Source organism: Myotis daubentonii, chromosome 16 (genome assembly GCF_963259705.1).
Source record: "Myotis daubentonii chromosome 16, mMyoDau2.1, whole genome shotgun sequence".
Taxonomy (NCBI): Eukaryota; Metazoa; Chordata; class Mammalia; order Chiroptera; family Vespertilionidae; genus Myotis; species Myotis daubentonii.
The window spans coordinates 23,157,737-23,181,620 of record NC_081855.1 but is presented as its reverse complement, the minus strand read 5'-3'; the positions used below and the strand labels follow the sequence as shown (position 1 = coordinate 23,181,620).

At 54.1% G+C, this 23,884-nt stretch overlaps 2 protein-coding genes across 4 annotated transcripts; one reads left to right on the top strand and one right to left on the bottom strand.

Moving 5' to 3' along the window:
- Nucleotides 1-1,121: 1,121 nt before the first annotated feature.
- On the top strand, nt 1,122-7,669 carry RFLNB (refilin B). 3 transcript variants are annotated; one of them, XM_059669202.1, is made up of 4 exons: nt 1,122-1,457; nt 4,152-4,261; nt 6,662-7,032; nt 7,106-7,669. In XM_059669202.1, exons 1-3 carry the CDS (start codon nt 1,242-1,244, stop codon nt 6,996-6,998), a joined length of 663 nt encoding a protein of 220 aa, XP_059525185.1. In that variant the 5' UTR covers nt 1,122-1,241; the 3' UTR covers nt 6,999-7,032; nt 7,106-7,669. The 3 variants fall into 3 exon arrangements, with proteins under 3 accessions (XP_059525185.1, XP_059525184.1, XP_059525183.1); XM_059669201.1 differs by having other exon boundaries at nt 7,082-7,669; XM_059669200.1 differs by having other exon boundaries at nt 6,662-7,669.
- Nucleotides 7,670-19,523: 11,854 nt separating this feature from the next.
- Nucleotides 19,524-22,670, bottom strand: LIAT1 (ligand of ATE1). The gene is given in 3 exon segments (XM_059668250.1): nt 19,524-20,092; nt 22,369-22,580; nt 22,582-22,670. Coding segments are annotated over 3 exon segments (786 nt in total). The 3' UTR covers nt 19,524-19,607.
- Nucleotides 22,671-23,884: the final 1,214 nt, after the last annotated feature.

Here is a 23,884-nt window from a genome sequence, read left to right as displayed (position 1 = left end):
GCCAACAGACCTCAACATCTACCTGCTCAAAGGCTAACTTTAACAGGCTGCAAGCAGGACAAGCACCCTTTGTTTCTGCAGGCCACAGACGAGGCTGCCCACGTGGGGCCTGCACAGAGCCCACCTCTTATCTAGCCCGGAAGTCCCCCAACCCCGGGCGCGACTTCTCTTTAGAGTTGGCACCTGCAGGCTAGGTCTGGGCATAGCTCCAGCTTGAGGCTGTGCGCTGAACACACATCAAAACCCCAGGTTAGGGGGCGTGGGGCCGGCGAGGGTGGGGACTTCCTATCCTTACTGCTCGCCGTGGAGGTCTCTGTGAGAAACAGCAGTGGGTTTGAGGACAGCCAGGTCTACAGCTGGCAGCTACTGGAACGAGTGCCCACTCAGATAGGGTCTTTCTGTTGAATAAAAAGGAGGGGAGACCCCCCTCCCCGCCCCGGCTGGGTTTTAGAGGGGAACTCCTATGAGTGAAGAGCTGGGGCCTCACTAGAGAGCCCACGGCCCCTCAAACAGCTCCCGGGGAGCCTGCGGAGCTCGGTCACCACGGAGGTCCCAGGCCGCCAGGTGTGGCCACCGTTTGTTCATCTGAGCGTCCGGCCAGGGAGTGATGTGTCCCCGCGGGCGTCCCCCGAGGATCAAGGGAGCAGGCCCCCTTCTCCTGCGGGGCAGAAACCAGAGCCAGAGACGCCCCAGAGCCCGCCCTGCTGAGCCAAGAGGCGGCGAGAGCCATACGAAGTGCATTAACTATTAATAATTTCCAGTTGTTTGCTCGCTGGGTTCGGCGGCTCCCCGCGCCTCTGCAGGCGGCTCTGCTCCGGCTCCCCCAGACCGCCTGGCTGGAGGCATCGGCTCCCGCCGGGCCCGCTGGGGCAGGGCGAGGGGACAGGGGTCAGGGGAGAGATCCCGGGGCCAGTGGGGTCTCGCGTCCACCTGCAGCGGCGCGGGGGCCGGGTCGTGGGGCCGGACGGGGCCCCCGCGCTGGGACCCGCGCTCGGGGCGGGCTGGGCGGCGGGCGGCGGGCGCGGGCGGCTCTCCGCGGGAGCGCAGCGGCCCCTGGCGCCCGGCCTCGCGGCTCCGCGGTGCGGGGCGGCCCGGCGGGCGGGGCGGGGCGGGGCGGAGGGCGGAGGCGGGCCCGGGCGCGGCTACGGCCAGACCCGGTCGGCGGGCGGGCAGCGGCCCCGGCCCGCGTCTGCGCCCCTCGCTCGTCCGCGGCCCCTCCGGGCGCCGCCGCGCGCACAGCCATGGTGGGCCGGCTGAACCTGCAGGATGTGCCCGAGCTCGTGGACACGAAGAAGAAGGGCGACGGCGTCCTGGACAGCCCGGACTCGGGGCTGCCCCCCAGCCCCAGCCCCAGCCACTGGGGGCTCGCGGCGGCCGGGGGCGGCGGCGGCGGCGGGGAGCGCGCCCCGGCGCCCGGAGCGCTGGAGCCCGACGTGGCGGCGACCCCCGCGGTCCCGGTGAGTGGCACCCTTCGGGCCTTTTCCCTCCCCGTCCCACCCGCAGCCGGGCCCCAGGAGACCACCGGCCGGTCCTGCGGCTCCTTTCGGGGCGCGCTGTCGGCGCCGCCACCCGCCCGTCGGGACGGCGTGGCCAGAGCTGGGAGCCGGGGCGGGAGAGCTGCGAGCGCCCGGCCAGCTGGAGCCGGTGGCTGGAAAATTGTCATCGCCTGGGAGGCGCGGGAGCCCCGGGAGAGGCGAGCCGCCGCCTCCTCCCTTCGGGGTGGCGGCCCCCCGAGGCTGCCTGGCTGCGGCTGGGGCGGGAGTGGGCCGCGTTCTTGCCCCAGCCGGGCTGGAGGGGGTCCCGGGACACCGAGAGGGAACCCCAGTCTCGCCGGACCGCTTTGCCGCTGCAGACGTTGGCTCCCAAGGGTCTTCCCCTCCGGCTGGTCTTGGGGAGAGGGCTGTGCTCCGGCTCCCAGCTCCCCGATTCACAGGGCACGTGGGGCCCGCCTTTGGGGAATGTTCCTGGCCCTGGAGGGACGTTTTGAGAAGGGTCACCCCGCGAGCCTCTGGCCTCCTGTGGTCCCCCTTGTCCTGCCACCTAACAGCCCTTGCCTGGCACATGATGGGTGGGAGGCCTTTAGGTGGGAGGGAACTTTAAAAAATGAGTCCTTTTATTTTCTTTTACTTTTTTTATTGAAAGAAAAACACGGAGTCTCTCTTGCCCCAGCAGTCGCTCAGGTGGTGGTGGTTATTGCCTTTACCTAGGGCTCAGGGAGGCCACATCCTCCTGCAGGCAAAGCTCAGAGCGGCTCTCACCCCAGCCCTCCCCACCCCCCACCCACACCCCCGGGGGTGGTAGCCACACACTTAGATAGTGCATGGCATTCGAGACCCGCTGACCCTGTCTCTCCATGGACACCAGTGCATTCTCTGGTCTCCATACGAAGCCAGCACTAGCTTCAGCGTGGCCTTCGGAAGCCCCGAGATCTGGCCCCTCCTAGCCTCATCGTCCCCATCCCCTGGCCTCAGCCTGTCACCTCTGCTGCTGCTCCCCCCACTTGGCTTGCCTTTCTCTCCAAGCCCATCCTCTTCTGCTCTCAGCACCCACTCAGCTTTTCCACCCGTCAAAGTCCTGCTGGCACCCCTTCAATGCCCAACTCGTCACCTCCTCTGGGAAGTCTTCCTTGGTGCTTCCCAGATTCATGCTGGAGTGTGTGGCTTAGTCCCCGGTCCCTGGTGGCACCTTGTCCATGTGTTTGTTATAACCCCCGCTGCCCTGGCCCACCCCCAGCCTGCACCTGGAGCAAGGTGTGTGTGCTCAGCGAGTTGGGTGGGCAGGGATGAGGGAGCAGAGAAGGCAGAGGAAGAGAACTGAGTGCTGAGAGCAGGCTGTGTGTGTGTGTTGGAGCGTCACCTGCCCGCTCCTGTGGCTGTGTCGTCCTGCAGCCCAGGACTGTCTGGAAGGTGCCGCTGAGGTTGGGGAATGTCTGCCAGCCAGAGAGCTGGGGGCAGAGCAGGGCCCACTGTCAGGACTTGGGGGCTGGATCCAAAAGCTCTGCAGCAGCCAACGCCCCCCTCCCCCCGCCCACTTGGTTCCCTCCCCAGCGGGGTCATTAACTCCCACCCACGTTCAGGTGCCGGACCCTCAGGGCCTGCCCCTCCCCCTGACCTATCCTGACCCCTTGGGCTTCTGTATTTCCAACCTACACGTCCAGTGACACCTTGTCCTGGTAACGCGATCAGTGTCTTAGAGCCAACCTTCCAGACGTGTCTGCTTCCTTCTCTGCCCTGGAAGATGTGGGGCTGGGGCTGCCTCCTCCACACCCCGGCCAGTGTGGATCCTTCTCTCAAATTAGGCAAAGACAATGACAGATTCCCCGGTAAACCCGGGAACCCAAAGGGCTGCCCTCTGCTGCCCAGGTAACATGGGCCCCGGTCAAGTCCGGTGGCGGCGGGCACCTGTGTCTAGGATGGAACTGTCTTCCTAGGCTGCTCGATGAGTCAGAAAGTCCGAAGCTCTGACCAGACGGGAAGCCAGGACCCTCCGGGCATGCTTGCTCTGGCTCTCTGAGTGTCTGGAGAGTGGACAGTGACAGAGAGAACTTTGGGGCGTTCATCGGCCAGGGAGGGTGCAGGTCCTCCATCTGGTGGGGTGTGGCTCTCCCAGGGCAGGGAGGTGGAGGACGTGGTACTGAATCTGCAGGGCAAACAACCCCTGGTAGGAGGATTTTGTTTTGGCCTTTTCTAAAGTGTTGCCGAGACAATGACAGGGTTGGGGGCACATAATTGAGGGTTCTGGTTAGCGGAGCCCCAGTTGACCGAGGTTTCCTGACCGCCTTGCTGTGGGACGGCGCGGCAGCCCCTGGTCTGTTCCTCTTTTCAGCCTTTCACGGAACCTCAGCGTGGAAGGGGGCGCCCCGTCGTGTGCAGATAAGGTCTCAGAGGGCGTGTGGTGTGACTCGTGTGGGGGCACACAGCCATTCCTGGTAGACCTGGGACTCGAACCCAGACCTCTGGGCTCCCTTGGCAGGGAAAAAAGTCTGAAATGTCCATTGCTCTTTCCATGCTGAGTCAGACCTTCTCTGGCATCATTCCCAGGAGGGGGGACACAGGCACAGTTGGGCCCTCAGCTGCAGGCTCAGAGCCAGGACCGGCTGTGGGGGTGTATCAGCCTGGCCTGCGGTCTGACTGTGTTCTCCATCCTCCCAGAATCCGGCCTCGCTCCCCACCCCTCCGGCCTCCGCCTGCGCACCGAGGCTCTGCCCCCTGTCCTTCGGCGAAGGAGTGGAGTTTGACCCTTTACCACCGACGGAAGTAAGGTAAATATAGCGGGCGCCGAGTTCAATTCATTGTTAAATTTTTCACTTTTTATTCCAGAAATTAATGATTATTTTTTAAAAAATTAGTTAATCAGTCCTGGCCCATGTGGCTCAGTTGGTTGGAACATGGCCCTGTACACCTAGAGGTGGTGGGTTCAATTCCTGGTCAGGGCACATACCCAGGTTGCAGGTTCCATCTCTGGTCAGGGCATGTGCAGGAGGCAGCCGATCTGTGTGCCCTTCTTATATCGATGTTTCTCTCCCCCCCTCTCTCCCTCCCTCCCTCCCTCCCTCCCCCCCCCCTTCCTCTCTATAAAAAACAAAACAAAGACTAGTCATAGTTTGGTGGGCACTCTTTCAGATTTTTTTCTGCATTCTAACGAGTTAAATATATGGACACACTTTTTAAAGTAAAAACACGATCATGTTACACATAAAGTCCTGCAACTTGCTTTTTGAACCTCATATGTCATGGCCATCAGAGGTTTAAAGTTTTCTAATAAACTAGTTCCTCTTTCCAAGAGCTGGTCCCCACTCCCCCCCTCCCCCACCTCCCAACCCTGCTTCAAGGTGCTGTCGCCCTGTTTTAGGTTATAATTTCACTGGGACAGCACCACCCGCCCTTTGGGACTTTATCTCATCCAGGATTATCTGGGGGCAGATTCACTGAGAGGCTCTGTTCAAGATCTGTCTTTTTAGAGAAAGGAATTTTACTTTTGGGAACCGGTGGTTTTATAGCTAGAGTTTCAGTTGCCTTAACACAAAGGGCCCTTTGACGTGGAACAAAGGAGGCTCACCACTTTGGAGGTGAGCAGTTCAGCCCTTTATTCCTGCAGAGCTTGTATTTTGAACAAAATGAGGACATGACTTCATGACATTAGCTTTCACCAGCCTCTTACCTACTCGCCCGGGGAGAATGGGCGTGTCCCTCCCGCTCACTGGGAAGAATGCTGATTCTTACTCCCTGACACAGGGCGAAGGAAGGGGCGCGCAATGCTGTTAGATGTGTCTGTGTGTGATGCTCATGTATATTTCAGTACATATGAAGCTATAATAAATTCTACAGGAAAATGAACTCATGCTTCGCTTATATTAAAAAAGATTTACCTCCCGAATTACCAAAGAAAGACTTAAGAAAAAATAAAGTAGCTGCTGAGGAATATTGATGTTTGTTTATTTTATGGCAGTCGAGATTGTAATGGGTGCCCTGGCCGATGCTCAGTTGGTTGAGCGTCACCCCATGTAACGAAAGTTTGCAGGTTCGATTCCTGGTCAGGGCACATACTCAGGTTTCAGGTTCGATCCCTGGTCAGATATGTGTGGGAGGCAACTGATCGATGTTCCTCTCTCTTTCCTTTTCCCTTCCTCTCTCTCTAAAATAAAATCAATAAAAACATATTTTTTTAAAAAAACCTATTGTAATTGGCTTTGATTGTAATTGGCCAGCTTGAAGGCTAAAGGGCACAGGTATTAGTATCAGCAAGCATTCAAAAGCAGCATCTAAGATTTCTGGGTTCCTTCATCCTCTCTCTAAAGAGCTAATTGATCACTTTAGGGGGTAGCAAAACTGTTCACCGTGGTGTAGCGGTAGAACTCACGCTGTTATGTAGTAACTAGAGGCCCAGTGCTCGAATTCATGCATAAGTGTGTGTGTGTGTGGGGGGGGGGTGTCCCTCAGCCCAGCTTACACCCTCTTGCAATCTGGGACCCCTCAGGGGATGTCTGACTGCCAGTTTAGGCCTGATCCCTGCAGTCGGACATCGGCAGTCGGACACACCCCTCTCACAATCTGGGACCATTTGCTCCTACCCGCTTGCCTGCCTGCCTGCTCGCTCCTAACCCCTTGCCTGCCTGCCTGCTCAGTGCGGGTCATAGCGACCGGTCGTTCCGGTCGTTCTGCGGTAAAGGCTGCTTAGGCTTTTATATATATAGATTACCACCCGCAGCACTTGCTGTGTTAACATTCTGCCCAGTTCTTATTGGGTACTTTGTACAGAAAAAAGGTAACTGAGCCTTGGAAAAGTTCAGGTCAGTAACGTGACCGAGCTCTCATGGCTTAAGGAAGGGGGCGCTGCCTACAGCGAGAAGCAGTGAGTGCCCGGTAAACTCTGGAATCCTGCGCCTGCATTTAAACACCAGCCCCCACTGCTTCCTCCCACTGTGACCTTGACCTCTGCACGTCCGTTTCCTCTCCCAGGGCTGTTGGGACGATTAAATTAGACCCTGGAAGTAGAGTGCTTCCCATAGCACCGCACAGTAAGTGCTGCACTAACTCTGATGCTTCTGGCTAGAGCAGCCACATCTGAAGGTGTGCACCTGCGGGAGGTTCACGGTCTCAGCGGGGACTCCAGTGCCCCTAGCTCAGAGGGCTCACCGTGCTGCCTTCCGTCTCCCGCCCAGGTACACCTCCTCGGTCAAGTACGACTCAGACCGGCACTTCATCGACGACGTCCGCCTGCCCCTGGGCCTGGCCGTGGCCTCCTGCAGCCAGACGGTCACCTGCATCCCCAACTGCACGTGGCGCAGCTACAAGGCCGAGCTGCGCTTCGAGCCCCGCCACAAGGCCACCCGCTTCCTCAGCACCACCATCGTCTACCCCAAGTGCCCCAAAACCGTCTACACCACCACCCTGGATTACAACTGCCGCAAGACGCTGAGGCGGTTCCTGTCCAGCGTGGAGCTCGAGGCCTCCGAGTTCCCGGGCGGCGGCGGGGATTACCTCTCGGACGAGTGCTGACTCAACAGGCTGCCGGGGCGGGCCAGCTCCTCCGCTGCCCTGGTCTCTGCCCTGGTCTCCACCCTGGTCACCGCCCTGGTCACCGCCCTGGTCTCCGCCCTGGTCACCGCCCTGGTCTCCGCCCTGGTCTCCGCGGCCCCGCTGCCCTCCAGTCTCACTCGTGCCCCCAGAGGAATCTAACCTAGAGACACCTCTAAGCCCGGCCTGGGGAAGAAAAAAATGTGTCACGGCATCTTAGAGTGATCGAGAGAATTTGGTTTTTTAAAATGCTTTGTTTTGAAAAGGAGTGTCTTTTCTAGTTTGCTGCTGTGCATTTTCCCCCAGAGTCTCAATCTGATGAGAACATAGAGAGACGACTAGAGCGACGGTGTGAACCAGGGAGGGGCGCGCCTCTCCGGGGGACTGTGGGTCTGAGAAAGAGGAGGAGAAGGCCTCGGATGGAAGCAGCGAGTGTGGAGGGGTTTCAGCCCCGGCCCTCGCGGCGGCGAAGCGAAGTGGCGCTCACTCCGGGCCTGGGACGCCCGTGTGGGCCCAATCTGTGCCGAGCCGAGTCCATGCCATTTTCTCTTTCCATTCCCACTTCTCTTCCCTGCTAACCCCAAAGCCTGGGATTCTCTCAGTCTTTTTCACGACATCAAAAAGCCCCAAACCGCAGAATAAGAATTAATTTTTTTAAAAGAAAGGGAAGGCTCGTCCTGCGTTCACCTCCTCCGCTGGGCCAGGTGGACGATGGCGGAGTCTGGAGGCAGGGGCTTCGCCCCGGTCCCTCTGGTCACTCCTGAGCCCAGGCCCTGGCAAAGCGCCTCGCACCCTTGGCATCTGGTGACGTCGCCACAGGCTTGTGTATTTGGGGCTCCCAAATACTTCCCTATTTTTTCACAAGGCAAAGCATAGCAGAGAGAAGCGGCATTTGAAAAGAGTGCTTAGGAGAAAGGCTTTTGGGGACTCCACCAGGGGGCTTCACCCAGGACCTGACCCCACCTGGGGGCAGATATGTATGTTTCTGGTGATCTGGTCCATCAGGATGGGTGCCCCCCCGCCCCCCCCCCCAGGGCCCCTGGGTCAGCTGCTCTAGGCCTCCACTGTGTCCACATCGGAGAGGAATTCTGCCAGTGCCTTAGGTCTAAGCCGAAAGCAAGGACACCCCCTCCGACCCCCACCGCCCCCCGCCTCCTGTGAAGCAAAAGGTGAAGTCAAAGTAGGGCCTGATGCCCCAAGTCCAACTCCAAAACCTGGGCCTGGGTGCTGTTGTGACGGTTCCATTCCCTTAAGCGTTCATTTTAGTGTAAGGGACACAGCACTGAGTGTGAACTGAAGAAACTTGGTGAATTCAGCTGAACTGGCCTCAGAAGCAAGGGCGGTGGCTGGGCCAGGAGGGTGCAGGGGGCCAGGCTGCCTCTGCCTTCACCCCTGCCCGCCCCGCCTCACCCAACCCTTCCTTCTTCCTGCCAATCCCTGAGGTTTCTGAGCGAAGAAAGCGGCAGATGGCTTTTTCTCTCCCGGTGCTGGAAAGAACAAACCCTGACTATTTCCTCTGACTACATCCGAATTGTCAAGTGCCTGAGGGCTACAGAGCTCTGTTAGCTTGGGCTCCCGCTGTCTCTGCTGAGGGCTTTGTCCATCGGCCCTGCAAGCAGAATTGATAGCTGTGTGGGCACCTGGAGCCACAGCAGGGACTTCTGTTCTGAGGAGAGCAGGTGTGAGCGGGTGAGATGATGATCACACCCATTTAAAGTCCTGGGAGGCCTATCCAGCCAAATTGTCTGGTGTCCTCTTCATGCTTAACCATGTGTGGTCGGTGGTGCTCCTAGCTGGTTGCAAGCATCCCGTGCCCCCTCGCCTGTGGAGCCTGCAGGGGGCAGGACCTTCTTGAGGTTGCCAAGATGGGGTCAGGGGAGGGGGGGTGTCCCCTCTGGGGTCCTACAGTCTCCTTAGTCACGCCGAGCAACAAATGCTTCCTGTGTTTGGAAAAGCAAATGTCATGGCATTTATGAGAAGCGTGGATTTTTCACTCCAATTCCATAGTCCTATCATGTAAGACACATGGTCAATGTGATTTTTAAATTATGTTAAGAGAATTCCCAAGGCTTTGCTCCAGCCCCATGGGGACAACTTGAGTGAGCTCAGGACGCCGTCGTGGGCAGCCCGTCAGGAGAGACGGGCTGGAGAGCAGGGCCGTAGGCACAGCCCCGTGCCGAGATGTCCACGTGGGATTTCGTTTTAGGGGCATTGGGTTAAGTTCAGGCAAGTCATTCTAGGTGGGGAGAGAATCGGAATGATATCTGGAAAGTAAGTAGAAGTGAGCGGTTGTGAATGTGTAATGCAAATGGACAAGCAGGTTTTCTTTTAAGTTATTCACTAGGGAACCGACTTGAGTTCTTCCTAATCCTTTCCCTTCAAACCTGCTTGGCTGAACATAGCAGAAAAGCAATCACGAGAAGACGCAGTGGGACACTCGGGCGGATGAATGACGCCGGTGGATGGTGGATTCCCATTGGTTTGCAAGGCGGAAGCAGCGCTTCCTAAAACTCACTCATTCAAACCAAACATTCCTGGGTGCACCTGGGAGACGCCGTTTCCTTATGAATCAACGTCTTTCCTCAGGCTCTTGAGTGATGGCTTTCATGTAAGAAGGATGATTGGTGTTTTCAGAAGAGAAGTTGTTTTATTTTCATGACCTTTTAAGAAAGAGCGATGGCCTGGCCATTGGACGCTTTCCTGTTTCTAACCTTAGGAAACCCAGGGCAGCATTGGACAGAAGCTGTTTTTTAAATTTATCTTTGACCTCTGTCCCCCTCCATTTCGCTTGGTGACTTCTTCATTTAACAATAAATTATCTTTTAAAAAAAACCTTAGAGACGCTTCTCCTTTTTAAAGTAAAATTATAATGTTTTGGTTAAGAAAAATGAGAAAAACAGCTCTTTGTCTTTAACATTTTTTAGGAGATTATTGTAATTTAATAGAATATTTCTGTCTGGAATATGCCTTTCCTTCCTTGGGGCTACAAGATTCTCAAGGGGCCCCTGGGCACGGATGGTTTTGAGGAATTTGCTCCCAGACTCTTTCCTAAGACCCATCTGCCCTGAAAATGTGGCTGTGAATGATGGAAGGCCGGTCCTCCCTTCCCACCTCCCCTTTCAAATGGCCCTTCTCCTACTTTGCAGAAGAAATACATGTCTTAGTTTAACCATCTTTTTAAAAATATATATTTTTATTGATTTCAGAGAAGAAGGGAGAGGGATAGAGATAGAAACATCAATGATGAAAGAGAATCATTGATTGGCTGCCTCCTGCATGCCCCCTACTGGAGATCAAGCCCACAATCCAAGCATGTGCCCGGACCAGAAACTGAACCCTGACCTCCTGGCTCATAGGTCGACGCTCAACCTCTGAGCCATTCCAGCAAGGCCGACCATCTTTAATTTTATTGGGGTGATCCTCTGGTATCGTAAAACCTGTAGGTACTAGACAAGAGAACAGTACAAACCTACGTGTCTGGGTACCAGGACCCCACGGTAGGTATTCATGTCTGCCAACGTCCTGCCATGATTTTGTCAAGGATGAAGAATGGTGGCAGAAGCAAGGGAAGCCCTCACTTCCAATTTCTCCTGAAGGGCGGCAGTTGGAGTGGTAACGCTTTTCATGTAATGCCCACATCTCTCCAATCTCAGACTAATGTCCTCCCTGAGGGAAGGTCCCTTGGGGCCAAGCAAAGAGAGGATCGATAAGAAATACTGAAAGTGACGGCATCTTAATTTCATTCAAGCATCACATTCATCGCAAGGCTCTGTGCCTTATCTGTCAGTCTTTAAGTTACGACTCAGAAAGAAATATGTCCCAGGGCATTGAATGTAGGGTGGAGGGGGTCAGTAGGGGAAAAGAGGGGGACGTCTGTAATACTTTCAACAACAAAGATAAATTTTTAAAAAAATAAAATAATGTGAAAGAAAGAAAGATGTCCCAGGAATACATATTACAAATCCTATAACTTTTTTTTAAGCCAATCTCTTTTTAACAGAAATTAAGTCTAACTTGGCTGATTGGGATGACAGTGAGGCCTAATATTGCCAATTAGGTTATACATATGGTGTAAATTTTCCATAAAACAAAAGTGCTAATCAGCAGTTTCAAGGTTTTGTTGGAAAAAATGTTTACTGTGTGTAAGATATTAACGTAATAATTGTATGTGGTGTGGTGTGTGTAGAGAGAGAGGCAAAAGTGTATTGAAACTAATAATGTTAGTTTATATAATTTTCCCTTAAAAAAATACCTTTCTAAGTATATCAGATTAAGCTGATGACCTCAAGAGAAGAAGTAGTAGGTATCTATACTATTAAAAGGGTAATATGCTAATTAAACCGGACATTTCTTCCAGACAAAGCGGGTGCCAAGGCAGAGGTAGTTAGGAGTGATCAGGTTGGCAGGGAGAGCAGTTAGGGGCGGTCAGGCCAGCAGGGAGAGCAGTTAGGGGCAATCAGGCTGGCAGCAGAGGTGGTGGTTAGGGGTAATCAGGCAGGCATGCAGGAGAGCGGTTAGGAGCCAGCGGTCCCGGATTGCAAGAGGGATGTCCGACTGCCCCCAAGGGGTCCTGGATTGGAGAGGGTGCAGCCTGGGCTGAGGGACCCTCCCACCCTGTGCACAAATTTCGTGAACCAGGCCTATAGTAATTAATAATGATAAATCTTAGGAAGGCTTTTGGTATACTTCCTAGAAATTTAAAAAGTGAATGATTCTATGGATTAAGTAATGAATCCTATGGCAAGAAATGCCTCTTTTCAAAATTAAATACTAATACTTTTAGCCCTGGCCGGTGTGGCTCAGTTGGTTGGGCATCGTCCCATGTTCCGAAAGGTTGCCAGTTTGATTCCCAACATGCCTGGGTTGCCACTCGATCCCGGTTGCGGGGAGTGCAGGAGGCAGCCGATCAATGTATTTCTCTCACATCGATGTTTCTCTCTCCCCCTCTCTGTTCCTCTCTCTGTAAAAATCAATTTAAAGTCTTTTTTAAAAATCCTAATGCTTGTAGCGTATAATCACCACCAAGTGGTTTGTTTACATTACTATGTCCCGTTGTGCTTTCTAGGGAATAAATAAGGGCATCTGATCAAATGACTTGGGGGAGGTTAAACGTTGAACAATGCTAATCATGTTTATGGAAGGGCTTCTAGGAACCCTTGTATTACCAGCTTTTGTGGCCTGACAACCATCACAAATCGCAGTGGCACACAGCAGTAAGCAGTTATTTCTCGCTTACAAGTTCATGGGTCCCATTGAGCAGTTCCGCCCAAGGCTGGATGTTGAGTTCAGGTTTGCCCCTCTGGTCTCTGAAGCAGGCTAGGGAGGTTGCCTGGGCACATTCGTCTCAAGGAAGAGTTCAAATGATACCCGAAAAGCAAGTAGAAATATACAATGCCTCTTACGTTCTACACTGGTGCCCTGTCAACTTCCACCCACGTTCTACTGGCCAAAGCAAGTTGCCTGACCAAACCTAACATCACTGGCACAGGGTACCATCCTTCCCTCCTTGGATGGGGGAGAATTGGGTATTTGTTGGAAAATAGCCTTTAATTAATGTTCATGTGCATTAAGAATCTTCAAACGGGGAAACCTAGTATGTAACATTTTCCAAACACGTTGGCTCAGAGAACCCATGAGCATTTTATGGACGAGTTAAACTGACAAGAGGCATCAACAGGAGGAAAGGCACACAATTTTATCGAAGTTAATATTTTTATGTGCATGAGGGCCTCGCAGAAAAGAAGGAAAAACCCAAAGAGGTGGTTAGAGTTGGGAGCTTACATACCACTTTGACGACGGTGTGATCAATTGGGAAGTGAGGAGACAAAGCAAAGGGGTTTTGGGCGTCTAGGGCCAAGGAATTGTGGGAAAGTAACTAGGAAACATCTTTGGGATCTAATGGAAGATAAGGGTGATTTTAATAAGGTCAGTTTATGCAAACTCATCTTGGTACTGGCTCTCTGTCCTGGTGGTCAGAGTTGCTCTCCTCATTCTGGTCAAGGAGAGGGAGGTGGGAACCTGTACCCCCTTCACAAAGGGAAATTCATGTCCTGCTTTTATACAATTCAGGGGGAAGCAAATAACTTTTCCTACATCTGTTGATTCTCAAACGCCTTCAGCTCAAAAGAATCCTTATGCCAAAGTGGCATATTTTGCTGTGGCATATGGCAGACCCCTTGCATCAGACCACCTGGGTTCAAACTAGCTCCATCCTGTCTTAGCTGGGTGACCTTGCATGGAGTCCCTTAAATTCTCTGTACAATGGGTGCAGCGAGTTAGCTTCTCCATAGAAATGCTGTGAGGATTAAATGAGTTAATATATGCAAACTGCTTAGAGCAGGATTAGTTTAAAGGCTATGTAAGTGTTTTATTGTTTTAATTATCTTTTGGCTTTGTATTTTCAATTCCAAGAATGTACCCAAAGCACTGGAAAATTGCACTGAAATGTGCATATATGGACGTTCCTTGCAAAGTTGTTTAGAATAGCCAAAAATAGGAAACCAAATAGATGTCCACAAGTGGGGGCTGAATAAACTGTCTGTACAATGAAGCACTAGGCAAGCATTACCCAGCATGATGTGGGTGTCTGTTTAGTGGTTTGGAAAGATGTCCATGCTGTCTTTTCAAGAAAACCATTAAAAGACAACATATGTGCCTCGCCGGCATGGCTCAGTGGTTGAGCGTCGACCTATGAATCAGGCGATCGTGGTTTGATTCCCGGTCAGGGCACATGCCCCGGTTGCAAGCATGATCCCCAGTGTGGGGAGTGCAGGAGGCAGCCAGTCAATGATCTTCTCTCATCATCTTTCTATCTCTCTCTCTCCCTCTCCATTCCTCTCTAAAATTGATAAAGAAAACCACTATACTAATAAAAGGGTAATATGCTAATTAGACTGGACGTCTTCCGGACGTCCTTCCTGACAAAGCCGGGCCCGGGTGAAGCCACCCGCCTGCAGTCCTGAGTGCTAGCGGCTGTGGCTGTGGCCCGGGAGAAGGAAAAGCTGCCTGTGTCCTGTCCCAGGCGCCGGCAGCCTTCCAGAGGGAGAGAAGCCCGGATCCCGGGTGCCTGCGGCCTGCCGGAGGAGGGAATCCTGGGTAGTGGTTGCAGGGCCAAGGCAGAGGTGGTTAGGGGCGATCCGGCCGGCAGGGGAGCAGTTAGGGGCGATCAGGCAGGCAGGCAGAGGTGGTTAGGGGTGATCAGGCCAGCAGAGGTGGTTAGGGACAACCAGGCAGGCGAGCGGTTAGGAGCTAGCGTTCCTGGGTTCTGAGAGGCATGTCCAACTGCCAGTTTAGGCCCAATCCCTGTGGGCAGTCAGACATCCCCCAAGGGGTCCCAGATTGGAGAGGGTGCAGTCTGGGCTGAGGCCCCCCCCCTCATGCATGAATTTCTTGCACTGGGCCTCTAGTATATTATAAAAAGAAAACGACTAGAAGTCTGGACACCAAATAGATGAGGACAGCTCTCTCCGATTGGAGGGACTATTACATGTTCTCAAATACTTTTTGCTTATCTGTGTTTTCTGATTTGTCTGTGATAAGTATACATTTCCTGTCTATCTTGAAAAGTAAAACCTGAGTGTGGAACTGTGCACAGCTTTCTGGTGAGGTAAGTGTAGAGAAACAGAGTCTGTCTGTCCCTTGGATGAGGCCGGAGGACAGTGAAGAGTCAGGTTGTGATGCTATTTGCAGTTTAGCAGCGTAGCCGGCCGCATTTCCGTGGCTGTTGCTACAGATACGAGACTCTTGGGTCAGAGACAAAGGACAGTTTATTCATCACAGCAATCGCTAGCGTCTCATCGGCGTTTGTGCTGGGTTCCAGCCTCGGCTCCCGGAGAGAGGCGTGAAGAGGGCCAGGTGGCACCGGGCACAGGGGTTGTGTTACCGCAGAGGAACTCCGAGCCGAGAACTGGAATCTTCTGTAACAAGCAGTAAGCAAATCGCCCCGAGCTCTGGGGCACTCCCGTCTCCCAAGACTGTGCGTCAGACCGGCATCCCTCAGGAGACCGCCCGGGCCAGCGGTGGCTCCCCTCCCAAGATGTACAGACACCCGGAGACCTGGGGGGAACCGGCTCCCACAACCCCAGCTTCTCAAATGTTAATGGGCATGTGAGTCACCCAGGGATCTTGTTAAACTGCAGGGTCTGATGCAGGAAGTCTGGGGTGGGGCCTGAGCGTTGGCTCACGGGAGAGTTTCTAACAAGCTCCAGGCCACGTCGGTGCTGCTGGCCCCAGGCCCACACGTTGAGCGAGGCCTTGGGCAGCCCCTCCGTGCCGAGGCCTGGGCAGCGGTCGCAGGCCAGAGTGCTGGGCGGGGGGCTGTGATTAAGTGGGGATGTGGAGGGAGGTGGAACCCTTCCTAAGCCCTTCCCGGTGATGATCAGAGGGGGAGGTGTCGATAAGTTTACTAAAGGCTGGATTTGACCATGAACAAGTACACAGTGTGGCCAGGAGGCCTGAGAAAGTGTTTTCCCACCACCCAGGGCCCTCTGGAGCCCACGTGTGAGAGGTTTCTGCCTCCCCAGGAAGCTTCTCTGCCCCCACAGTTCGCAGAAACACTTCTTCCTCCCAGCACCACCCCACCTGCCTTAGCCACTGACCCGCCACAAGCCCGGTTGCTGTCTTTGTCTCTTCCTGTTGTGGTTCAACTCTGGGCGCAGATTGCGAGAGCCGGTCGGAGGGGCCACAGCATAGTCACCCATTGCCCTTAGCTTCTGGGTGACCCTGGGCAAGTCCCCCCATCTGAGCCCCTTTCCTCCCGTGTGAATGGGCTCTCACACCCTCCCACCTCGAAGACGTTGTGGCGATGAAAGGGAATCGAGAATGTTCAACGCCTAACACCATGTGGGGACAGGCGGAGCCTGTCGGTGAACTCCGTTATCGTACTGAGCAGTTGCTTGATAAACATTTCCTAAAAGGACAATTGGTGACCTTAAGGCAGATCTCTTACAAGTTGTGTGATTTGAGTAAGTCACCTCTTCTCGCTAAGCCTACACTGTAAAATGGAGATAGCCCAGCTGGTGTGGCTCAATGGTTGAGTATTGACCTATGAACCCCGAGGTCACGGTTCGATTCCCCGTCAGGGCATATGCCCAGGTTGCGGACTCGATCCCTGAATGGGGCGCACAGGAGGCAGTCCATCAATGCTTCTCTATCATTGATGTCTCGCTCTCTCTTTCCCTTCCTCTCTGAATTCATTAAAAATATATTTTTTAAAAAGAAAGAAAATAAAATGGAGATAATTCTGAGGGAACTCAAGTGAGGAACAAATGAGATAGAAGAACTTTATGAGATGATCTAAAATATTGTAATTACAATGTAGGGGCAGGACACAAATCGCATACCATGAAAATACATGTGACTAGCTCTGTCCAGCTCTGGGCTGAGGCATGGCAAGTAGAAACCACGTGGTCCCATCGAGCACATGGCAGCCAGCAGCTCCTCCCCGCGCAGGGTGCAGCTCCTCCCAGCACAGGGTGCAGCTCCTCCTTCCTAAGGGCACAGCTCCTCCCCCCGCAGGGCACAGCTCCTCCCCCGCAGGGCGCAGCTCCTCCCCCTCCAGGGCACAGCTCCTCCGCCGCAGGGTGCAGCTCCTCCCCCTACAGGGTACGGCTCCCCCCCCTCCAGGGCGCACCAGGGCACAGCTCCTCCTTGCGCAGGGTGCAGCTCCTCCCCCGCAGGGTGCAGCTCCTCCCCGCGCAGGGCGCACCAGGGCACAGCTCCTCCCTGCGCAGGGTGCAGCTCCTCCCCCGCAGGGCGCAGCTCCTCCCCCGCACCCTGCGCAGGGCGCAGCATCGCTCCTGGAGATAATGAACGCTCCTGGGAGCACTGGCCCTGGGTGTCTGTGGTGCCTGGTGACAAGTGGCTTCTTACGATCAGGTTGGCTTTGGGTTTTCCACTCTTCAGATCAAGGGCGAGGCAGCTGGCCGAGAGGCACAACTGAGGTGAAGGAGGTGGCCCGCGGCATGCTAGCTGCTGTGTAACAGAATTACCCCAAAACATAGTGGCTTAAGACAACTTTATCATCATCTCACAGTTGCCGTAGGTCAGGGACCTGGGGTAGTTTAGCTGGTGTCTCGTCCAGGCTGTCTTTCCCTTGAGCCTGGGGCGCTGGGCGAGGCCCTGTGCGCGTCTCCCCTCTCTCTTCCTCAGGGAGCCACGCCAAGCCCTGGTCCTCATCCCTGGAGTTCCCAGGTCCTCCTCAACCTGCTCGGCACAGGCCTCCGCACAGGGAGGGCCACTCCCGTCGGCTTCAGGGACCCTGCGGGCGTGGCTGCCGACCTCCTTTCCGGGGAGGACAGGGCTCTTCCCAAAGTCCCTTCCCTGTCTGTTGCCAGGTTACAAAGGCCGACACGTGAAAACTCTGCCGCTGGCCTTTCAAGGAAGGGCGAGGATAGGGCTGCTCTGCCAGCGTTGACCAAGGTAAGCACTTTTGCCTAAAGGTCAGGTAAGCAGTCCATGGTGTTTTGCATTGACTTCCAACCTCTCCTAGAATCCTGCATGTCGTGTGTGCGTGTGTGTGTGTGTGTGTGTGTGTTTAGAATCCTACATGTCTTGTGTGTGTGTGTGTGTGTTTAGAATCCTGGATGTCTTTAACTCCTTGGCAGGCAGGGACCTCGTCTTAAGCCTCCACTCTGTCCCTCCCAGGCCCTGCATGGGGTTGCACACAGGTGGCCAATACTACCCCAGAGACCACCCCCGTGTCTTGGTCCTTTCGGTCTGCATCTCTGTATCTGAGGGTGATTCTCCCATAACTGAGGTAGCGTCTAGGGGCCCACAGGTGTGCAGGCTGGAGGCCAGGAAAGGAGCACCCCAGGCCCAACCCTCAGCTACCGGAAGGCGGGCAGCTAATCCTGACAGTGTTTCCCTGTGAGATGAAGCCCCAGTTGTCCCGCATGGAAGTTGGTTTAATAGTGTCTGGGGACTGGTGCGGCCATTATGGAAGACAGTATGGAGTTTCCTCAAAAAATTAAATATGGAAATTCCATTTGACCCAGTGAACCCACTTCTAGGAATATATCCTAAAAACCCGAAAATACCAACCAGGAAGAATGTATGCACCCCTATGTTCATAGCAGCACAATTGACAATAGCTAAGATCTGGAAACAGCCCAAGTGCCCATCCGTAGATGAGTGGATAAAAAAGCTGTGGTACATTTACACGATGGAATACTATGCAGCAGGGAAAAAAGAAGAATCTCTTACCCTTTGAGACAGCATGGAGGGAGAGTATCACGCTACGTGAAATAAGTCCGTCAGAGAAAGACAAGTATCACATGATCGCACTCATATGTGGATCCAGAGACGTGGAAGCATGGTGCGAAAACTCGGAGGGAAGGCGGGGGAGTGTGGGTGGGTAGGAAGTAATCAACCAAGGACTGGCCCATGGACACAGAAAATGGGGTGGCAAGAGCCTGGGGTGGGGGGGTGGGGAGGGGCAGGCTGGAGAGGGTCAATGATGGAATAAAGGGGACATGTAATACTTTCAACAATAACTAATTTTACAAAAATAGTGTCCCTGGATTGGCTGTCTTTTGTGTGTGTGTTAATCCTCACCGGAGGATGTTTTTGCCATTGATTTTGAGAGAGGGTGGAAGGGAGGGGAGAGGGGGAAACAGGTAGAGGGGGCAGAGCGAAACATCGATGTGAGAGAGAAACATCAATGGGTTGCCTCCTGCACACACCCCAACCGGGGGTCGGGAATTGGACCTACAACCCAGTTGTGTGCCGTTGACCTGGAATCAAACCCTCAAACCCTCCGATGTGCGGGCCAATGCTCTAACCACTGAGCCACGCCGGCCAGGGCGTGGCTGCCTTTTCTTCCCTGTTTCTGTCGGTCTTTCCTTCACCTCCCAAATAATCTACTTGCACCCGAGTCCTCGACTCAGGGTCCGCTTCTGGGGGAACCCAAACGAAGAGAGCAGTGGCCCTCGCTCGGTATTTGTGGAAGGGAAGCACGGTAACCGGGGACAGGTAGCATAGCAGAGCCTTTGCAAAACTTTGCTTACAACGCCATTTGGGGGGACTCGGGAGGATCGTGTTTGTAAGAGAAGCAATATGCACTTTCGACGTCTCAGCATAACCTCCCAGGAATGGCGTCTGGGCCTCACTTGTCCTGAAGACCACATGAGGGCAGGGAGCGCGTTTAATGAATAGGAAAGGTCTCCAGGATATTTGCAGCATTTTCCTGGAGCCCACAGAAGGGTGCTGTGTCTGGAGCTTTACCCACGAAATTCGTTTAAGAGTTAGAATTGCTAGAATCTATACACGTTCCCTTTTTTGGGGGGGGAGGGGGGAGGCGGCAAGTTATCTAACTGTGATGAGAAATGAAAGGACAAAGAGATGCCAGCTTATCTGAGCAAAAGGAAATGCAGAAAAAGACCTCGTTCGCTAAATTGCGTGCGTGGAGGAGCGGTGGCTGTCCCGGGCCCCTGAGGGCACCGCGGTGGCAGGAGGGTCGACCTCATCAACAACACAGCAGCGGTCTGCTTCCTGCAGAGGTAGGTCTGATTTCCTTTTATTCTTCTCCTTTTTCTAACACATAAACTTGCGGTAAGGATACAGGATAAGCTTGTCAGTCTCACGGGTGGGTTTTCACTCGGGCAGAGTAGTGGCCAGATCACAGTGTGGGGGCCCCGGAGCCAGGCTTGCCCCCAGGAAGTCGTCAGGGCCGGCGACTTTTAACGCCAGCTGCCTGCTGTTGGTGCTGTCCTGGGGGGGACAGGCTGGGTTCTCCGGCGTCTCCTCGGCACAGGGGTCAGAGTGGATGCCCTTGAGGGCCAAGATCCGGTACCGCTTCCTCCGGTTGAGTTTGTATATGCGGATCCGCTCCTTTTCTGCCTCTGGGTCGGCGAGAATTCCATCCCAACGCAGACTCTCGTTGATCTTGTTGGAGAGTTTCTCTTCTAATTTGCCAAAGTTGGGGAGATGGACGGAGGAGGAGAAAGAAGGGACGAGCTGGTTTGGCTCTTTGTCCTGCCTGTGTTCTGGTCTCGGGCCAGGATCTTTGCCGGGACTCAGGACATCGTGGAAAGATGAAGACAGCTGCTGCTGCTTCAGGCTTCGGCTCTGGCGTTTATCTGCAGAGCAGATGAGCAGTGTTAGCGTTTGCGGTGATGCCGGCCCCGTCCTGCTCAGGAAGGATGCCAAGCTCACCAAAGATGTAAGGGGGTGGGGAGTCAGGCTCCTCCTTACCGAGGGCTCAGTGGCCACGCCCACCAGCCTGGGACGCACTCCACTGCCATATGCTTTAGGTGAGCACCTACTATGAGCCAGTCCTCTGGATACAGGCTATCAGCCCAGTTTTCCAGGTGAGGAAACAGGCTCCGAAAGTCTCAGTAACTTGCCAATGTTATATAGCAGGTGGGAGGGCCAGGATGTGTGTTTGTGTGTGCGTGCGTGCGTGCGTGCATGTGTATGTTTAGCGCCAGGATTTTGAATGCAGGCCTGACTCCCAGTGCCCTGTTCTCTCCTCTGCCATGCTGCCCCTCACTTCACCTCTCCACATGCTCACCCAGATTCATTCAGTTCTAGGCGCCCATGACTCTGCCCCCCGCCCTCCGTCTAGACTTCTTTATGATGGAGAAATGGAGAACAGAAAAACTTCCTGCATCTGACTGTGGAGAGTAATATCATGCCAAGCCAGGAAATACTTCTGCTGTGTGGCTTGTACTGTTTTTTTTACATGAATAAGATTCCTGAGTTATATAACACACATAAGCGGTGGTTCTTTCATCAGCTTAGCCTTCCTTTTGGTGGGGAGGGAAATCTCCCCCCCCCCCAAAAAAAAGAGAAAAAAATGCTCTTTTGACATTTCTGTACCTTTCTACTCCCCCAGAACTATTTGGTGTCCCCTGCTGACAGTAGGAAGTACGTGCCACTCTAATTTCTAGAGTCAGAAGCTAAGCCAAAAAGACAATAAGTTTTCCTAATTTGGTTTTGCAGACACAAAACCAAAGGAGGGCTTTTTGACCTAACCTCCAGAATTGATTGTGTGCCTTTTTATTACGATGCCACCTGATGAAGTAATTGTGATCTTCCTATTGTTTCCTTCCCCAAACTTCCAGGTTGACATGGGGCCGGCTGCCACTCCTTCTGCCTCCAGCTCGCCAGGGTGCCAGCTCTGCACACAAAGGCCCAGGGACAGACACTGGACCCAAGACTAGCCACACTAGAGGTCAGGGCTGCTGAGCCAGGGTCAGCGAGAGCCCCCCCAGACAGCCAAAGCCTGGAGGGAGACCACCCAGGTGACAGTGGAGATAGCGTTTTACATCAGTTATTCTCTCTCCATAAAATAGGTGCTCAGTGCCTTTGTCAAGAAATCAGGGGGTCCTATGAGAAGAGTTCAGGGAGATGTAGGGGTTCCGTGGGTGTGTGGCAGCGGCTGGTGTGTGGATCTGATGTGTCCTTGAGAGAGACTGGAGTGAGGCCTGCATGCATACAGTTGTATGTGTACAGGAACAGCTTGGGAGGGGGGTCTCTGCATGTGAGTGTGAAACAGTATCTGTATGTGTGTGTAGGCTGTGGCTGTGTGTGCCTGACGGGGTATCTGTGCTTTAGTTTTATTTGGTGCTTATAGTGACATAAAGGGGTGTTGTTGAGGATGTTTGGAATTATAAAAGTATGTAGCAGTGACGGATGTGATGGTGTGTGTGCAGTTGAAGGCTGGCCTTGGTGGACGGGTGGTGGGGATGACCGTCTGTGCAGGGAGGATACGACTTCATATGCATTAACTGGGTGTCTGCATGACATCCAGAGGCCAGCTACCCCTGAGGAAGGAGGAGGCAAGGAGGGTCTCTAGACAGAAGGCAGAAGTCTGTGTTTCTGTGTGTGAGGAGTGTCTGCCTCTAGTGCCTTAGTGGCTTTGGCTTGGGGGAAGTCTGTGAGGATGAGGCGATCTCTGTAGGAGGGCTGAGATTTCTGTGGGGAAGGTAGGGAGGTTTAGGATTGCAATTCAGCTGAGCGTTTAGTAAAGGTGAGGTGCTGTGTGGGGCTGGGAGACTGGGAATAATGTTGGGTATGGGAGTGTCTTTGTTTGGGGTAGAGTGTCCCCATGGATGTTGAGAATTCTCGATGCAGGATTTGAGATCTCTGTGCTCTTTGGGGCAGGGTTTCTGTGCACATGGATGGTCTTTATGAGCAGGGGAGGGGCATCGCGGTGCAGGTAAGTGGGGAGCGGGAGGACCTCTATCTGGGACGGGTGAGTGTCTGCTTCTGGTCTGAACTGGTCCCCAGGTAGATGGGGGTCTCTGTGAGGGACGCGGGTGGGTGACCTGGCGGGGGGGGGGGGGGGGCGTTTAGGGGGAGAAATCTCAGGTACAGGAGCTGAGGCTTCCGAGCTGGCTGTTCCTCTTACCGTCTCCCTTGCCTGACCTCTCAGTCTTTCTCTTCTTCTTTTTCTTCTTCCCCTTCCGTTTGGGCTCTGGGGCGCAGCTGGAGATGGGAGGCAGTGTGGACTCCTTTGTGGCCGCAGGGCCGCCCTCTAGCTCCTCTTCCTCATCCTCATCACCCTCGCCATACCTCGCCGCCCTGGCCCCACGGAGGCCGTCCATCCGCCCCTGCGGGGCCGCCAACTGCGCGTGGGTCAGCCCAAGACCCGCTGCAGCCCAGCCGGCGGCTCCAGGCGCTGAGGGCTTGACCAGACCCACGCGTCTCCATGGCGACAGCCACACAGCGCGCGCGCATTCAGGAAGCTTCAGCCTGGGCGCCGCCCGCGGACTAGGTGTGCGCATGCGCGTTTCAGTCTGAGCCCTTGGCAGAATGGGGAAGAGTGGGAGGTTGTCAGTACTCGTATACTCCAGCACCTTTTCCAATGCTGTTTGTTCTCGCCTCACTGTGTGTCCTCCAAGCTCCAGTCTCATACATCTACCCTGGCTTTCTAAGCCCAAGATGTGCAAAATAAACTTACTTCATTGCTCTCCGGGAAGAGAACAGCTGGACCAGCAGACACCTGGCGGTCCTCCCCCGACCCGCTCACCTAGGCTGGGGCTGACCGCAGTGTCTGGCACTTGGACATCTAACGTCCGGACACCCCTCCTAAATGATCTCTACTTCCAAACTCTCTCCAAGAATTCCTCATCTACTCAGCTGCTAGAATTAATTTTTGAAGACGGATAGTTTCCCTCTCTTGCTTAAAACCCTCCAATGGGGCCCCCTCACAATTCATACTGAGATTGAACTTCAGTGTGGCTCACAAAGCCCGGCGTTTCTCTCCAGATTTATTCACCACAGATTATAGATAGATCCCCGAAAATGGCAGGAATAACATCTCTCATCCCACACGCTCTTCTAGAATTCTGCCATTTCCACATCAGGAGGCAGTCAACTCCAGTCCCCTTCTGCGTGGGCTGGTTGGCTCACTCCTAACAGTGTGTGGTGGGAGTGACACTGTGACTCCTTAGGCCAGGTCATAAAAGGTAATGCAGCATCCACTTCATTATTGGAAGACTTGCTCCCGGCCTCCTGGGAAGGAGTCTGAGCACCCTGAGGCCACTAGACCGGGAGGGAGCCCAAAAAGACCACAGGGAGAGACCCTAGGACGTGAAGGGAGGTGCCCCCAGCTACTGCAGGCCCCAGGCCAGCCCTACCCCAGCCCTTCCTGAATTCCTAACTCAAAGGGATTGTGAGGGATAATGAAATGGTTGTTGTTATTGAAGTTACTACATTTTCGTGTGATGAAGTTGTGCAGCACTGGAGAACCAGAGCACCAATCTTTGATTTCTGCCATCCTAGTGTGTGTGGAGTTGTATTTCCCTGTGGTTTTAAGTGCCGTTTCCCTGCTGACGAATGAGGTTGAGCATTTTTTAAAAACTGCTTATTGGCCATTTGAATGTCTTCCTTTATAAAGTGTCTGTGGAGGCCTTTTCCCATGT

Excerpts from the sequence above, each read along its gene's own strand:
- RFLNB (XM_059669202.1), top strand. The coding sequence starts at position 1,242 with ATGGTGGGCCGGCTGAACCTGCAGGATGTGCCCGAGCTCGTGGACACG. Across the intron at positions 1,458-4,151 it reads CGGCGACCCCCGCGGTCCCG|AATCCGGCCTCGCTCCCCAC; the intron begins GTGAGTGGCACC and ends CCATCCTCCCAG. Across the intron at positions 4,262-6,661 it reads TTACCACCGACGGAAGTAAG|GTACACCTCCTCGGTCAAGT; the intron begins GTAAATATAGCG and ends TCTCCCGCCCAG.